This window comes from Colletotrichum phormii (genome assembly GCF_030913505.1).
Source record: "Colletotrichum phormii strain CBS 102054 chromosome Unknown BDP81scaffold_3, whole genome shotgun sequence".
In the NCBI taxonomy this organism is placed as follows: domain Eukaryota; kingdom Fungi; phylum Ascomycota; class Sordariomycetes; order Glomerellales; family Glomerellaceae; genus Colletotrichum; species Colletotrichum phormii.
In genome coordinates this window covers 2,184,787-2,202,021 of record NW_026851445.1, presented here as the reverse complement: position 1 = coordinate 2,202,021, position 17,235 = coordinate 2,184,787, and the positions used below count along the sequence as shown (strand labels likewise).

At 54.4% G+C, this 17,235-nt stretch overlaps 6 protein-coding genes across 6 annotated transcripts; 3 read left to right on the top strand and 3 right to left on the bottom strand.

Moving 5' to 3' along the window:
• Positions 1-633: 633 nt before the first annotated feature.
• BDP81DRAFT_310355 (redoxin) lies at positions 634-1,603 on the top strand (the record flags this gene model as incomplete). Its single annotated transcript, XM_060583631.1, has 3 exons — positions 634-757; positions 845-1,047; positions 1,427-1,603. 3 exons carry the CDS (start codon positions 634-636, stop codon positions 1,601-1,603), a joined length of 504 nt encoding a protein of 167 aa, XP_060450018.1.
• A 1,723-nt stretch (positions 1,604-3,326) lies between these two features.
• BDP81DRAFT_446310 (ribosomal protein L24e-domain-containing protein) lies at positions 3,327-3,930 on the bottom strand (the record flags this gene model as incomplete). Its single annotated transcript, XM_060592046.1, has 2 exons — positions 3,327-3,608; positions 3,730-3,930. The coding sequence occupies 2 exons, from the start codon at positions 3,928-3,930 to the stop codon at positions 3,327-3,329; spliced, it is 483 nt and encodes a 160-aa protein (XP_060450017.1).
• Positions 3,931-4,859: 929 nt separating this feature from the next.
• BDP81DRAFT_310313 (adenosine-deaminase) lies at positions 4,860-6,410 on the top strand (the record flags this gene model as incomplete). The annotated part of the gene is made up of 3 exons (XM_060583629.1): positions 4,860-5,023; positions 5,249-5,615; positions 5,667-6,410. The coding sequence occupies 3 exons, from the start codon at positions 4,860-4,862 to the stop codon at positions 6,408-6,410; spliced, it is 1,275 nt and encodes a 424-aa protein (XP_060450016.1).
• Positions 6,411-6,974: 564 nt separating this feature from the next.
• BDP81DRAFT_390670 (nascent polypeptide-associated complex subunit beta) lies at positions 6,975-7,819 on the bottom strand (the record flags this gene model as incomplete). Its single annotated transcript, XM_060587439.1, has 4 exons — positions 6,975-7,204; positions 7,330-7,502; positions 7,682-7,688; positions 7,768-7,819. The coding sequence occupies 4 exons, from the start codon at positions 7,817-7,819 to the stop codon at positions 6,975-6,977; spliced, it is 462 nt and encodes a 153-aa protein (XP_060450015.1).
• An 826-nt stretch (positions 7,820-8,645) lies between these two features.
• Positions 8,646-9,132, bottom strand: BDP81DRAFT_309949 (assembly factor cbp-4; the record flags this gene model as incomplete). Its single annotated transcript, XM_060583583.1, has 3 exons — positions 8,646-8,782; positions 8,839-9,023; positions 9,080-9,132. The coding sequence occupies 3 exons, from the start codon at positions 9,130-9,132 to the stop codon at positions 8,646-8,648; spliced, it is 375 nt and encodes a 124-aa protein (XP_060450014.1).
• A 4,853-nt stretch (positions 9,133-13,985) lies between these two features.
• BDP81DRAFT_390668 (uncharacterized protein) lies at positions 13,986-16,909 on the top strand (the record flags this gene model as incomplete). Its single annotated transcript, XM_060587438.1, has 3 exons — positions 13,986-14,454; positions 14,505-16,724; positions 16,776-16,909. The coding sequence occupies 3 exons, from the start codon at positions 13,986-13,988 to the stop codon at positions 16,907-16,909; spliced, it is 2,823 nt and encodes a 940-aa protein (XP_060450013.1).
• Between the last annotated feature and the right edge of the window lie 326 nt (positions 16,910-17,235).

Here is a 17,235-nt window from a genome sequence, read left to right as displayed (position 1 = left end):
ATTTGCTATACCTTACTCTGTCTGCTGTCACTTTGAATGCTGTTGTTGTTATCTCCTACCTACCTTCTGCTGTCACTTTGAATGCTGTTGTTGTTATCTCCTACCTACCTCCTCAGGAAAGAAAGATACTTTGTATCATTGCATGGCTTTCCAAAGCGAAAGCGGGCAAACAAGACAACTCTCCAGAATTCCGAGACAAATCAAACCGTCGAGTCCTCTTTTTAGTGCAACGGTAGGTCCCCGTGGTCCGCACTTTTTTGCCCACTTGTATTTCGTCACAAAAGACTAAAAAAAAACAAAAGAGGCACTGAGGCAATCAGTGAGAGGCGACGGGACCGCGGCCGGCCGTCCCAGGAAGGAGTGGCCGCCCCGCGCCTAAGGAGCGTAGTATCCGTATCTCAAATACAAATCATCACGAGCTCCACTTCCCTGGAAGCTCGCAGAATTGCGCCTGGGACCCTGCCTCGGCGATCCCTCGACATCCCGCCCACTACTAATTCACCCTGCCTTCCTTTATCTGATCGTCTTTTCCCTCCTTCCATTCCTCAACAAACGCTCTGTCTATCTTCTCTCAAATCTCCAACTTGCCTCTTCTCCCACCAATTTTCAACCAATCCACACCAAATCATCAAAATGTCTGGTCTCAAGGTCGGCGAGCAGTTCCCCGAGGGCGTTGCCTTCCAGTACATCCCCCACCAGGAGGAGACTGCCGACTTCAAGGTCTGCGGTATCCCCATCAAGTACGACACCGCCAAGGGTAAGTCTCTCTCTATCCTTGTCTCTCTCAATTGAAGCATCACCAAAAGGAAAGACCACTCATGGCTAACTCGACTACCTCCCACAGAGTTCAAGGACAAGAAGGTCGTCATCGTCTCCATCCCCGGTGCCTTCACTCCCACCTGCTCCGCCTCCCACTTGCCCGGCTACATTGAGCACAAGGACGAGCTCAAGGCCAAGGGCGTCGACCAGGTCATCTTCCTCGCCTACAACGACCCCTTTGTCATGTCCGGCTGGGGCAAGGCCAACAACATCAAGGACGACTTCATTGTAAGTTTTGGTCTCTGTCTCTGTCTGGGTCTTGCTGTCATCTCTCTTTGTTTTTTTCGACGTGGTTTTTTTTCTTTTTTCTTTAGCTAGCAGCTCTAGCTGTGCTGTTGTGTTGTGTTGTTTTACCCCTCCCCCTCTTTCCGTGGAGCTCACCCCTTCACCGACTCCGATAAACGCCGCCGCCGCCGCCGCCCCCACCCCCCACTCTGCCCCTCCTCAAGGGGGGGGGGAAACAAGAGTCTCAACATGATACCACGATACGCTCAAGTCGCCTCACCCGCGGTCTCGCCTTCGTGGTCCCCCTCCCCCGTCTCGTCGCGCAATCTCACTTGTCACATTACCGAAAAGAAAACCCCAGCTAACACATCACCACCCCCAGGTCTTCGCCTCCGACGCCAATGCCGCCTTCTCCACCTCCATCGGCTGGAACCACGGCGAGCGCACCGCCCGCTACGCCATCGTCATTGACCACGGCAAGGTCGTCTACGCCGAGAAGGAGACTGAGCTCCAGGGCCTCGAGGTCTCTGGCGCCGAGCCCGTTCTCAAGGCTCTGTAAAGAATTTTGCTCCTGAAACACTAATGAATTTTTGCGTTGGGCGGGTTCTCTTTTTTTGATGATGAGAGATGAATTGCCTTCAAGAAGGATGAATCCTTGAGAAAACCAAGACATTGGGCTTTCTTTATAGACGAAAGAGGGACAAGAAGGAAACTTTCGACGCGTTTAGAACAAAAAAAAAAAGCTCATAGAATTTTGAACTTTCGCTAGACGAAGGAGGAGTTTCTTCCGAGGTGAAATACTCTTCCGCTTTATAGAAATAGAGGAAAATGAATGGTTCATGAAATTTGGTCACATTCATGTCTTGTCTGGCTCGTGAATTCGTCTTCTTGGAAACATGATGATCGTAGTTGATCTGAGAGCTGTAATGTGAGCTGCACTGTATGAACTACGTGTCACTCCAAGACGCCGCCATTGGAGAGCTTAGAGCAACGGACTTGTCTCGGTAGCGGGGCTCGGAGATGCGACATTGCCGCGAAGAGAGGCGGGGGGAGCAGGAAGCGAAGGAGAGGAATGGGGTGTCTTTTCGCACGCTGAGAATGGTGTTGTTGATCACTTCAACCGGGACTGCATGAGGAACATACGTTATATGTGCGTCTTATTACCATTGCAGGAATGATGCGTGTAAACGGTGAGTGTCATGGTTCGAAATGACAGATCTCAATAGAGGTGCATGGTTAATATGTTCTCGTAGAGAATAGGGTTACTATCAACTTTAAACCAACCTAGCAAGTTGAATTGAGATTATGGGAAAGAGGCTATGGATGTTTATCATTGATCGTCTTTACGATATATAGATATAATTTATAGCTTAGCTATTGGTCTTCATGTCCTTTGTCTGAGATGATCCATCTAGCAGATGCGTTTCGGCGGTAGACAGCAAGAGCTGGATGATTCCATAAAGTCATTGCGAAATAGGTAAAGGGTATGGGTTTCAAGAACATTTATCGTCTGGAGAGAGCCTCGAGTCCCTATCTTGAGCATGTGAGACCGCGGAATGGAAGGATCGTGACTTCTCTCCATTCCCAATGGGGGGCTGGGTATATCATGGCATTGTCACAGGAGAGGCAATAAGTTTGATGCTTCTTTGTTTTGTAGCCTGAGAAAGGAGGTAAAGGAGACGGACGTCTCGAGGGACGTAGGGGTTGGGCTCGTGATAAAGGCTCAGATCTACGATGTATCCCCTATGGAGTTATGAGAGATAAACCTTCAATCATGTCACGCTCCAGAAACGACATCATCAATCACTTGGCTAGGAGCACACCAGGCTCGAGTCACCGAATAGGGAATTCAGAATCAAAACGTTGGTAAGAATCCCCCGTGGGACAATTCCATGCAATTCCGTGCTACCGTGATTGTGTAGTTATAGAACCCCAAGTCCCGTTCAAAGCACAATGAACCCTCGACTCCAAATAAGTTTTGAACCTGGTCGTGTTGTGCCCACATCGTTTGTTGTCAGAAGCGTTCGTTCCCTTCTCTCTTTAAAAAAAACAGTTTGGTCCTCCTCTCACCAGCCGGAAGGGGAAAGAAACCCTCGGCCGGGGTTGGGTTCGGCCGTTCTTGTCTTTTGCTCTTGCTTCCCGGATGTCACCAGCCTCACGCCGTCTCGACTAGAGAAATGTTTTTACTCTTTTTTTATTTCATCATGTCAAGAAACAAGCCCCATCCATATCAAAAACCCATTTTTTCCCATCCTCGGAAAGACTAGAAAAAGAAGTGTTGTTTAACGGGTACGGGCCTGGACCTTGGGAGCGGCGCCCTTGGAGCCCTGCTTGGAGGCGATGGGGCCCTTCTTGCCACCGGCGGCAGCGGTCTTGGCCTTCTCGGCCTTCTTGGCGGCGGCGTCGGCGTTCTTCTTGTCCTTGGACTCCTTGATGGCGGCGGCGCGGGCGGCGGAGCGGGCCTCGGGGCGCATGGAGCGCTTCTCCTTGATCACATCGAGGGAAGCACCGACGATGGCACGCTGGGCCTTGACGGTGCGGCGGGTGCGCTTCTTGGCGACCTCCTGTTGTGGGGGTCAGTCATCTTGCTTCTCTGGGGGTTTAGTGCTCGCGACGCGTGGAGGGGTACGAGATGGTAAAATCTCGAATGTGACACCGTCCGGCGTCGCGATGGTTGGCACTCACCTCAGAGATACCCTTGCGGTGCTGGCGACGGTACAGAACGGTCCAGGCAATGCGGCGGGGGTTCTTGCGCTGGAGGAAGAGGGACTCGGACTTTCCGTTCTGGAAACGGAAGATCTTGGAGTCACCGCGGACGTAGAGCTTACCCTGTATCAGAGTCTCGTCAGCGTCTTGTTTCCATGTGTTTGTCTTTGCCTCCTCCATGAAGTCGTCTCCTTTCAATCATCTTCCCTTTCCCCGTCGATCAATGGTCGCCCCCCTGGCTTGCTCATCCATCCAAGTCGTTGCCCCTCATGTCCCAACTCTTCCATCTGAGGTTGAGCTTCCCTACTGCCCAGCCATGCCTTAAATAGGTTCCTTCGATCGACGGGGGGAAAGATGATATCGGAGATGAAGGGAGGGGTGGGTGGCGTTATCATCATCGTACCTTTCCAGGGTAGATTCTCTGTCCGGAGAACGTGTCGTCGTACGTGCGCATCTTCAAAAATCAGTCAGAAAGCAATCCCTCGAAAAGTTCGGAATATCCTCCTGGAATCGACCCTCAATTCGTTCTCTTCGTCTGGCCCAGCAAAGATGTCGTTGAAAGCGGTCTCTTTCGTTGATGTCGAAGTCGCGTTGTGCTGGGTAATCGCTTGGGCAGCAGTCGGAAGAAAAAAATCGAGGGTCGACCGGACGAGGAGGTTATCTATTGAACGTACATTGGCGGTATTGAATGCGAACGTTGGCTGACTTGTCGATGAGGTCAAAGGGTTCGGGAAGGGGAGGGTAAGACCAGACTGGCACTCTTCGCGAGATTCTACAATTTTCGACTCTGGTTCGGAAATTCGTCGTGGGAGGGTAGAATAGCCTAGTGGGCGTCAACCCTACGCGGATGGGAGAAAGGGTGGGTCCGTTCGTAGGCTGGTGCGGGTGTCACGTGGAGATAGCCATCGCCGATAATTTCCGCCGTGCGCCACATCTGTGAAGGTACCTATTGTGGCTTATGTATGTCTACAGGCCCCACCCGCAACTTCAAGTCAACGGTGGTCTACGACACACGCTCATGCCTGGGAGAAAATGTCGAGAAGAACCCGGTGATGAAAAGCTGGCTGAGGGCGACGAGACCGCTCATGAGAAAATCACAGCCGTCAACAATGTCAGCCGACCCCGATGAGATTGCAGACGTTGTTCTGCGGCAGTTTAAGAAACTGCCTGCAAAACGCCGGCCTCAGGTTAGAGACAATGGATTGCATGAATGGGTTCCCCTGAGCGGCATCGTCGCTGAGAAAGATGGTGTTCTGACATGTTTCTCACTCGCGTAAGTCAGATGGCCATATGTGTGATATCGTGTGGGCGAACATGCATTGTCTACTTGCTAGTTGGTTCATATGGTACATACTTAAGACGTTGGATCTCATCTTGTCTATATCACGTTGTTCTACGGGAAACATACTCCTCGTAGCTCCCATGATCCGTAGCAATATCAAACCTCATTTCATCTCATCAATCTCATCTATGAACACCTGGCTGACACCTACCGCAGAACGGGCATGAAATGCCTCCCAGCCAGCAAACTCCCCCTAGCAAAAGGAAACGCCCTCCACGACTGGCACGCCGAAGTCCTCGCCATCCGCGCCTTCAACCGCCATCTCCTGGACGAATGTGACACCCACTTGCAGGAAAATGAAACCAGAATCCCTTCCTCAGACATCATCACCAGACGCCCTCCCTCTGCCATCTCCCCCGCCTCACCCCAACCCTTTGCAATCAGAGACGACGTCACCCTGCACATGTATTGCTCCGAAGCCCCCTGCGGCGACGCAAGCATGGAACTCACAATGGCGGCGCAAGAAGACGCTTCACCCTGGGAAGTGCCCCCATCCACATCCTCATCTACAACCTCCCCGGACGTCACCGCTCCCGCTGCCGCTCCCGCTCCCGGAACAACAACGGACACCAAGTCGACCCCCCTCCCAGGAAGAGCCTACTTCTCCCACCTAGGCATCGTCCGCCGCAAACCAGCTCGCGGCGACGCGCCCCCGACAACCTCCAAATCCTGCTCCGACAAGCTCGCGCTCAAACAGTGCACCTCCCTCCTCGCCTCGCTAACCTCCCTCCTAATCCACCCAGCCAACGCGTATATTTCCTCCCTTATCCTGCCAGAGTCAGAATACTCCGCCACAGGCTGCGAGCGCGCATTCTCAGAGAGGGGACGGATGAAGGCCGTGGCGGACGAGACAGCGCAGTCGAAGGGCGGCTACCGGTTCTCGCCGTTCGAGGTACGCTCCACGACCCGAGTCTTTGAGTTCTCGAAACGGAGTGTTAGGGGACGGGTTGGAGCGGATAAGACTGCGGCGAGTAACCTCGCTGCCGTCTGGACTCTTGATGGCCGGGTGGATGAGGGGACGATGGGCGGAGTGCTGCAGGGGCGGAAGGCATTTGATGTCAGGGGCGCGAGTTTGGTTTCTAGGCGGAGGATGTGGGAGCTTGCGGCGGCGGTGGCGGAGAGGTTAGCTGGGGAGGAGCTTGATGACGAGGACGAGGTTGGGGGTTTGTTGCGGCGGGCGTTGGATGTTGATGCGTATGGTGAGGTCAAGGGCGGGGAGATGCTTGCTTATCGGAGGGAGGTGAAGGAGGCTGTTAGGAGGGTTGCGTTGGCGGGGTGGGTTGTTAATATTGGGGATGAGGAGTTTGCGAAGTTGTAGGATGGGATTCGTCACGGTGGCATGGATGCTGGGAGGCATGAGTGCGACGCATGAGTGCGACGCAGTTGGGGAGATCAAGTGATTCCACTTTGTACATCTTCATCTACTCACCATCTCATAACGTTATGAGTATGGGCGGATTTATTCACTTCGTCGAGACGTCAATACCACTCAGGGCCGGCATGAAAGACGAGCCTCACGCATCTTCCCAAAGCTAGACGTTCCCTCACCGTCTTGACACTCCACATCCACACACACAATTTCAACCGCCGGGGAACACATTGGAGCGTCTTGGAATCGAAATGCGTTGGAAGTCAAGTTTTGTATCTCGTTAATTTTTCCCATTCCTTAAAACCCACACGCTCGTTCATAGATGATAGGCAATCCACGGAACCCCCGGGCAGTTTCGATCAAAAAAATCTCTCTCTTCTCTCTCGAACTCCATGACAAGATATAGAAGTAGTCGGAGAGGGGCACCATTTGGTTTGGGAGCTTTTTTTACTTTATTGATCTTTTTTCGGCAAAATTTCATCCTTTCTCTTCAGTTTGAAAATTGGTTGCCGCTTACTCGACCTTGCTCTCAAAGTTCTCACCCTCGACCAGGTCGGGGATGTCATCCTCCTCACCGTCCTTGCCCTCCTTCTGCATGTTCTGGTAGCTCTCGGCGAGCTTGCGGAGCGAGGCGAGGGAGTCGGGGCCGAGCTGGTTGAGGATGCCGGGGACGAGCTCGGTGAGCTCCTTGTCCTCACCGTTGCCGTAGATGGCGAAGGTGTTGGCGGGGACAGCGGCGTGGACTGGAAAAGGTTTCATCTTAGCATATGTCCAGGTCTTCTCTCGTGCGGTGAGGGAGGCATATGAGGGGACAGAGGTGTATCGGGGCAGGGTGTGACGGTGACGGTAGTAGTTGGTGGTCATTTACCCTTGGGAGCAGCGAAGTGGATGACGTTGCCGTCAGACTTGAACATGTTGACCTCCTCAATGGCCTGGATGGGCTGGACGTTGAGCTTCTTCAGGGCAGCCTGAAGCTTCTTGTCGTCGGCGGCGGAGCGCGCGGGCGCACGCTTCATCTTGCGGCGGGGAGTGCCCTTGCCGCTATCGTCGGGCGAAGCATCGATACGTTAGTCATCATTTCCTCTAGTATAGAATTTGAACATTTCGCGACGAGCGGTTCGGGAGGTGTCTTTGTGTGCAATTTTGTCTTTTGAATATTTTGCGATTTCTCGGTGAGGGAAGGGTGGTGAAAAATGAGGGGTCAATTTTCGGAGGTTCACACATACCCTGCGCATCGGGGATATTAGCTACCAATTTCAAACCCGACAGCATTACGACAGCATAGAGAAACACAGATACAACGTACCGATACGCGCGGAGGCGCCGAGCTTCTTGAGGCGTTCCTGGACGTCCGACATGGTGGGCAGATTGGCTCGAAAATTGACGAGTTTGGGAGGGGAGGGAGAGAGGGACGGTTTGACGTGGTGGTTTTGCGGGTGGGGGAAAGGAAGCTGGTGCTGTGCGGTCGTCCCAGGGCAATTAGCAAAAATGTGTGGTATGGAGGTGGGAAAAACCCGGGCGGGCAGCCACCGGCCGACCCCCCTCAGGCGAGGACGGGAGCTACGACCACACGCATAGTCCCCCCGCCCTCTTTCTTTCCATCCCGTCCCGTGTGTGCAGGCCGGATCAGAGTCAAATTTACTGGGCAATTACTCACCGCGATTCGTTACGTTTGTCACACGTTAATTATCTACCACAAGGCTGAAGCCGGCTTCTTGAGCTCTGCGTGATGAGGGTGATGCAATGATGGAGGTTTTGTGCGTGCCAAGAATTCCCTTCGCTTGCGGAAATAGTATGTGCCGAGGTACGTTCCTTTTTCGACTTCACCGAGGGCTCACCGAGCGAGGTGGGGCTGGCTGAGTGATGAGCTTTTCGGCTTGCGTTCTCAAGTGTTGCTGGAGGAGGCTGATTTTCTTCGTTAATGACAATCACCATCTCCTGATACGATGCATACTGTAACAACTCAATCTCCAGGTCAAGGTCGAGACGTAGATTCCAAGCACGCAACATCGCTGCCGCTCATTTCGTCAATTTCATCCAAATGTCTTTGAGCCCTCAAACGCCTGAAAGCAACCCTCAGAGGTCGGCATGGTATCTTTCGTTGTTATACAGCCAATATGGCATATTCCCAGACCCTCCGAGTCCGCATCGATATAGTACAGTCCGTCGCAGAGTGATGGGACATCAATCCAGGTCATCCGACATGCCCGACTCCTTGCGCATCGCTGCTTGCTGCGCCCTGAGATCCGCTTCTCTCCTCCTCTGCTCGTTCACGCGTGCCTGCTTTTGTCTCTCGATGTCCTCGTCTCGTACCGTCCAAACTGTGTTCTGTGTTAGCTTCACTCTGACCCATGATCTTAAGTTGTCATGTGCGTACTCGGCTTGTTCGACTTGGAGTATTCCTTCAGCTTCGTGACAAACTGGTCAAACTCCTCCTGCGTCTTTTCGCGGTTCGCAAGACTCCTCGCCTGCAGCTCAGGGTTGTATCTCTTGAAAAGCTCCTCCTCCGTCGGCGACACCCACATGGTGAAGGCCGGACCGCCCACGCAAAAGATTCCGCCACTGTGCCCTTCTGTCAGTCTGTCGTTCGCCGCAAACCTCCAAGCGTCTCAACGTACCCAACCAGCATCTTTCCCCACAGCTTCCAATTCGTAGCCTTCTTCGTCGCCATGGTGATTGAGTTTGTGCGATGCAGCGGGGATTGCGAGAAGGCTGTGACGATTTGGCGAAGCTCTGGCAATGGAGGCTTGAGTTCGGGGCTCTGCGACACAGAGGCAACCCTCTCACAATCGATGACGAACCTGACGCGCTTGATTGGAGATCTACCGGTCGAGACCTAATTCGGAAGGCGGTGGGAAGCTGCCAGCTCTTGCCTTAGCTAAGCTTGCACATGGCGGCGGTTGGTAATCTTTGCGCTGGAGATGGTGTGGCTGGTGCCTCAATGCATCAGCTTTCATCCGCATATTCTTAGCCTGGAAGTTGAAGCACCAATGCGAAGACTCGGGCTCGAGTCCGTTCGAAAGTGTGGTACACTACACCATCAACTTTCCATGATCGCCAAACACACAGACCAGTTCTCATCTTCCCAGCACAAATCTGCAACCTCGTGGCGCAGGCGGAAGACCACATGTCCGAGGGGGCTGTGCTCACTGTCACCAACATCGAACAAAACGTTGTGGTTGGATGATGCCTCAACCCTTTTGGAGACAAGCAACGCTCCAGATCGACATGCGGGAACGCAAAAAATGCTTCCCGTGCTCCTCTCCCCAATGACAGGACGAAATCCAGCACCGACCCTCGCGAGTTGCGGCGGGATACTCCCAGAGAGGGAGGCCACTTACTGCCCATCAGAAACCCATGTGCCGGCCAGGTAGTTCACTGGCGCCCGACGACGCAGCAACATTTTGATGTCAGTCACGATTGTTCACTTTCCGTCATTGTGGCAAAAGATCAAAAGGCCTCCGTCTTCAGGGGCGTAGTATCTTCCACGCGTCTGAGGGTTCCCATGCATCGTGATTTGACCGTTGAGGATTAAAGCCATGAACCCCACATGGAAACGCCGGTCTTGGCCGCTCAGCCCTTCCTTCGAGGCGGGAAAGAAAACGCTCTACTCCGAACGGGACGGAAGCTGACGAAATGCCTAACCCACCTCACCGCATGCTTGGCCGCTTGGCCGTACGTTGACCGGGCCGAAGGGCCTTCCTATTCGACCTTGGTCGTTTCCACATCATAGGCATCATAGGTCGTCAAGAAGCGGAGGCGACGAAGGCGACCGTCGTAAAGCAATACGATAGGGTAGAGGCCTCCTGAGCGTGACCAGAGAGGCTGATATACCGTCGACGAATAGCGACGCCGCAGAGACTCCCTCACAAGGACATCTGCCTAGCTATTGCTCTTACGGAATGAACTGCCCGCCGAATGATGTATTTCCAAGTAAAGAAGATTGACGCAAAGAAAAGCAGAGACTAGCGGCGCTGCCTCGGGGTGGTTGCATAAACAGGCATTGCTGTCACTGAATCCCGCAACCATTCCAGCACCAGTACAGTACGGTGTACCAGCACCCGCGCTCCGGGCAACAGGACGGGAGTCGACGGGAAGCGAGAGACATGAGACGAAATGTCGCGGACTGGCTCGGCGCACAGAGACTCTGCGAACCCAATTGCCCCTCGTCTCGCTGAGGGTCCTGTCGGTACACCAGTACACCAGACACACCCAAAGACGGGGTTCAACAGGAGCCTGGACTGTTTCCGCGCCCTTGCTTTTTTCGGTTCTCGATACTTGGGAATAGGGTTATCCTCAGACTCTCCTGATATATTGCTTCTTGTTTTGAGAAGAGGTGAGCAAGAGCCGAGTAGCAGCCGGGCCCCTGATGCTCACGGCTGACGGCTGATGCGTGATAACGCTGGATCCCCAAAAGGCAGACTCCATGGGAACAGCAGACTCAAAAGGGGCCACAGGCCAATGAGGTTCGCCACCGGGGAGTTTCTGATACAGCGCTTTTGTTGTGTGCACCTCGAGAGAGACGCGGAGCCGGAACGCATTGCAGCAATGCTCGTTCAACGGGTCCTAGGGGGTTTGCTATTGATCCTTGCTTCTTAATAAGGCACATTGTGCAACCCGGGTCAGGCAGTCAGGTGAGAGCAGGCGACATGCCTGATCAGCGTCGTTTTTCTTAGGGCACAACATTGCATCGCTTGTAGTGGCTGAAGAATATTGCAAAGAGCAAAAAAGAAGAGGTTGTCAGATGAAGCTTTTTGGGGGTGTTGCCGTAGAAGCATCCGATTGAGGTTGGAATGTCTCTGGTGCTATCTGCCTCGTGACGACGAAGACGGAAACGGAATAACTGTTGCAAATCATTCGTTAAAGACAATTATGACATTCCAATGTTGGTTTGCTGGACTGACGTCTTTTTTTTGTGTACGCAAATGAATGAATGGGTGTGGGGGGAGAATGGGGTTGTGGAATGCAAAGGCTGGGAAGCATAGAGTCAATGGATCCATCCACTCGGAGTACCTACCTAGGTATGGACCCAGTCATGCCATTAAGGTGCCGTACCTTACCGTGGCCATGACCTCAGTTCCAAGCCGCGACGCCGGGAAGACCCTCGTTGCAGCGCTCGGATGAACCTTTCCTGTGAGGGCTTCCTGCTGCGGCTGTCCAGGCGCATGGTGTACCTCTCTAAGGGCGGGAGGGTTGAAATGCGAGATCGTGCAAATTATCGTGGGGCCGGCGCCATTTCAAGCATGGTTGCCCAACTGATCCGGGATATCCTCTCTCGCCGCGGTGAGCATAGGCGTCTGAGAGGAGGTTGTTGGCTTCTCGACCATAGTGTGTATTCGTAGGTACATGCAATCTATCTGGTCTGTAAGCTGAGGGGCGGGTCGCGGGAGGCCCCAGAGAAATAAGAGTATAGGATCCAGAGAAAAAGATTAATGTTGTTGTAAATTTAACGGACAGGCTGGCGTGACTCGAGGGCGGTGCTTCTGTTGGATCCCACTTCTTTCAATGCGCCTGCATTTCTGAAGGAGACTCCCCAGTCTTGCCAGTGACCCCTTCCATCCTTCTGCAAAATCAGGCACCTCAGAGTAAGAGTAACCTTGAGCTAGCGGCGGCAGTGCGAACGCTGCTTCCGTACCTTGCCTTAGTGAGGTACTTTATTACTTGCCTTAGTAGCGCAAGTACCGAAGTAGCGTCGTATCGAGTGGATGAGCATCGTCTCTGGTGTTGAAACCATCTTGACAGGAGGTTAAAAAGACAAGACTAAAAGATACTTGTGATCATGGAGAAGGGGACGATGAAAGGGGTTTTAACCACACACTCCGTTCACTAGGTGTCAATAACGGTGTCTGCAAGCTATGAGTACGGTGTTGACAAGAGATGTTTCGATGACAAAGTACCTGTGCTGTACCATCACTTTGGACGGGAGGCAGGGACCGTAGGGTACTTCGTAGGTAAGGTGCTTGCAGGAGCAACATCAATAGAAAAAGGACACGGCCCCGACAGGCGCCTTCTCAAACACGCTGTCGTCATTTTGTCGCTATTGCTCAGGGACCTCATTTTGTTCTTTTTTCTGCAACAAACAAGACACAGACTGCAGTTCTAAAATGCCGTATCCGAGTGTATCTTGCTAACGAAAGCTTCCAAGCCAATCCAGCTCATCTTACCGAGTCCTAGTACTATGTTGAACATACATGATTATACCTTAGTCAGTATCTCGAAGTATCCGTAATGTGATACAGAAGGAAGGTACAAAAGGTACATGGCCATGGGAGCACTTGCCTTGACAACCGCCGCAGGAACGCCTCGCAACCGGGGACCCTGGGAAAGCGAGACACCACCTCCCCGATACTCCAATGCTTCCCCCCCTCCGTCTCTCTGCGAAAAGGTACCTTTTTGCCCCGTGCCTTACATGCGCGAGTCGAGGTACCCGTCCCCGGGCGCTCGTCCAACAACCCAATCCCGTCCACGCATCCCGCCCAGTCCAGTCAAAATCCTCCTTCCCCCAGTTATCCGTCTTGTCTTAATTCACCTGCGCGTTGCACCGCATCCGACAGCGCCTCCTGCTCTCTTCTCTTCCACCAGCAATTCCCTCCTAATCCACACACACACGTACGAATACCTACCGCACCGCACCGCACACATCGCTCCTTTGGTGTGTGGACTGTGGACGCGTGCATGAGCCAGACCTCTTCCTCGCTCTCTATCTCTTACTCTTTACGAATACTCTCCTCCCACTCAACTCACTCTCCTTAACCAAGCTGCTCAACCTTGCTCCGAACCTTGACCGGCACGGCCATAATACAAACTGCCTAGACAAGAGAGAGCTCGGCCCAACCTCCCCCCCTCTAGCATCAACTTCCATTTGCATCCCCACTGCCGCACTCCGTCAACTGCCACCAATAGACGCCGTGTTCTGGAAACACCTGCGATCTCCCCTTAACGGCTGCTCTATTGATCTTTCTACCCGGCATTGCCCAACGCGCGGCTCTACTTCCTTTCTTATTCTCTCCTTTTTCCTCTCTCTCTCTCTCTCTCTCTTTCGGTTACCACTCCCCTTGGAACTCGGCTCACTCCGTCCTGCGCGCACCGAACCCCTCGAAATTGCAGTGGACTGTTCTCTTGTCACGGAAACCAACTCGAATCGTCCGCTCTCGCGCATAGCCTGGCCCGCCGAAACTGTCGATCAACATTGAGCCGAAACGTGCGGAATCCCAGCATACAAGACCATAACCCCCCGCCAACCCTTGGCCTTTTCGACAACGTCAGCTATGCGCCTGTTGTAGTCTGCCCAATTCCGTAAAGCTGTGGAGCTACACCTAATTTTCTCCTTTACGGCAACCTTATGCGATCCCGAGCCGCTTAGGAGCTGTTACCGAAACCAACACTTTTCCGACCTCGAACCACCCATCTTTACCCCAACACACACCCCCAAAAACACACCCGACCGAAACTCGCACATTGCGCCACTGAATTCGAAAAGTCGACGACACGATTCCGACACGAGAAGTGGTGGCATAGCAGACGATGGCAGGATATCCGGGTCAGCGTCCTTACGGCGGTGGCCCTCCCGCGCCTCGTCCTGGCCCCGGGCCCGGCCCAGCGCCCGCGCAGCGGGGTCCTCCTCAGCAGTACGACAACTACCAGCAGGACGGATATGGCTACGACTACTATGATGACGGCGGCTACGACCAAAACTATGGCGGTCAGTACCAGGACCCCAACTATGGCAGAGGTCCGCCGCCGAACCAAGGCTACCCGCCGCAGGATTACTATGGTGGCGGCCCAGGGCCTAATGGCCCGCCAAGAGGAGGAAGACCGCCTCAAATGGGAAGAGGCGGCCCTATTGCACGTCCTCCGACGGCAGATGGCAATCGCGGCGGATACCCGCCTCGTGGCGGTGGCGGTCCCGGTCCTGCAGGCCGGGGAGGATTCCCCATGGGCCGGGGCGGTCGTCCCGCTCCTTTTGAGCGATCAGCCAATTCGGATCCAGCCGGTGAGTTGCGCGTGTGCCATTTGCGCCCTTGTATGCTGACCATTTGCTAGCAAATCGCCCTCGACAGCAGGAACACGCGCCGATCAGTCCTGCTGGCGCCCAGGGATTTAGTGGTGGCGCATTTCCATCATTTCCAGGGCAGAGCCGTAAGACGGACCTTGATGCGGAGAACGCGATTCTGAACAAGATGGCTGGAATCGACATCTCGTCCCAACCTATGCAGCAGCGCCCTCCTGGTGGAGCTCCAAATGGCAGAGCGCCGCCGCCGCGCGGTTACCCCGACCCGCGACGCGGCCCTGAGCCGGGTTACGGACAAGATTTCCGAGGAGACGGCTACGGCCAGCAAGGGCCTCCGAGAGACGACTTTGGCCCACCTTCTAGGAGTATGACTATGCCAGTCAACGACCAAGCACAACGGCGCGGGCCCCCGCCACGTCAGGACACATATGGCGGACCAGGGGGCCCGCCACGTGGTGGTGTTCCTCCTCGGCCTTCAACGGCGCAAGGAAATCGGCCGCCACCCCAGCGCATGTATCCCCCAAACCCGATGCCTCCGCCGCAGCAGCAGCAGCCGCTCCCACCTCAGAATGGAGGGTATGGAGGACCTGGAGGACCTGGGGAGTTCGGAGGTGATCAGGACGGGTACCGAGACACTAGGGCGTCATTCGGCGATGTCTACGACGCCTATTACCAGCCCTCTCGCATGAGCAACCAGAGCGCCCACAGTTACGGTCACCATGATGCTCCTGAGTATAATGGGGCACCCTCGCATGCTCCTCGCGGTTCATTCGAGCAGCACATGCGCCCAGGCATTGCCGAACACACGCAGCCGGGCGCAAAGCGCGTTCCGGAAATGAGTCGAACAAAATCGCAGCCAGATCTTCGACAGTCGCAGCAGGCTGTCTTTGAGATGGCCGGCGACGCTCCTCCGATGCCGCCAATGGGGAATGGCTACCAGGACGCGTACAACGAGCCAAATGGCTGGGACCAACCACAGAACCCGCAGATGGGGCGTCCTGGCCTTCCCCAAGGCCCTTCTCCTAATCGAGGCCCTGATTCTCTGCCATCTCATCCGGCTCCCGTCCGACCTGGCCACATGCCTAACTCCATGGTCAATATGAACGATAAGCCAGCGCCTGTCCGCAACTATGCCGGCGCTCCTGGCGTACACGTACCGACACCTCCTGCCGGGCCTGGCGGCGCACCTCCGCCGCAACAGCAAATGCTTTCTCAGCAACCAAGCAAGGCTTCGCTTCAAGAAACAACACCTGTCACACAGGAAGAGCTGGAACGTCTACGCCAGGTTGTCAAGTCAACACCGAATGATCAAGAGACTGCCATGAGACTGGCGAAGCGACTGGTAGAAGCGGCCGACGTTCTGGCCCCGAATCTTGCCGATCCGAAGATGAAGACTCGTGCCCGGGAGAGATATCTTGCTGACGCAAACAAGATTCTCAAGAAGCTGTCGAGTGCGCAGAATTCCGAGGCCATGTTCTTCTATGCCGACTGCCTAGGCCGTGGGTTGTTTGGACTGGAGCCTGATAACAAGGAAGCCTTCACACTGTACCAGTCGGCTGCTAAGCTCGGACATGCGGCTGCGGCGTACAGAACGGCAGTCTGCTGTGAGATTGGTCACGAAGAAGGCGGCGGCACAAGAAAGGATCCTCTCAAGGCGATCCAATGGTACAAGAGAGCTGCCACGCTCGGCGACACGCCAGCCATGTACAAGGTCGGCATGATTTTGCTCAAGGGCCTTCTTGGCCAGCCGAAGAATCCTCGTGAGGCTGTTGGGTGGCTTAAGAGAGCCGCTGAACGAGCTGACGCGGAGAACCCCCACGCATTGCACGAGTTAGGTCTGCTCTACGAATCTGCAGCTCCGAATGATGCTATCATCAAGGACGAGGCTTATGCCTTCTCGCTGTTCCGACAGGCGGCCGACCTCGGCTACAAATTTTCACAATATCGTCTCGGCTGCGCATTCGAATATGGTTTGATGGGCTGCCCCGTTGACCCCCGCCAGTCCATCATGTGGTACTCCCGCGCAGCTCAGCAAGGCGAGCACCAGTCGGAGCTGTCACTCAGTGGATGGTATCTTACCGGGACCGACAATGTCTTGCAGCAGAGCGACACGGAGGCTTATCTGTGGGCGCGCAAGGCTGCCACAGCTGGTCTGGCCAAGGCCGAGTATGCAATGGGTTACTTTACCGAGGTGGGCATTGGTGTGCCGGCCAACATGGAGGATGCAAAGCGATGGTATTGGAGAGCAGCCGGTAAGTTGTAATTGTTTCCATGTGATGACGTATACTGACCCGTCTTCACAGCCCAAGATTTCCCCAAGGCCCGCGAACGGCTCGAAGACCTCAAGCGCGCCGGCAAGAACGGACCCCGACAGCGCGAGCGTATTTCTCGCAGCAAGATCGGCAAGCAACAAGAGGGCGAGTGTTCCGTCATGTAGACGGCAAGTCAGTACCCAACGCAACAACTTGATGTAATACGAGCGGTCCGGGCTGGGTTCCTGTGTCGACCGCGACGACGACCACGAACATAGGACGAAGAGACGACGACGAGGTACAACCTCGTGTACTTGTACGGCACCAACCGACTACAGGATGTTTGATCTACACGGAACGAACAGGGAAGAAAAGGCTCACGGACGAAGGAAGAGAGTGGAAAGGGCCACACAGGCGTTCTGGACAAAGGGTAGTCTAATTTCCTCCGCTGGATGGGAGGCTCCTTTGTTGGATTGGGAGGCCACTCATATTCTCCTTCTCCCCCTCACAG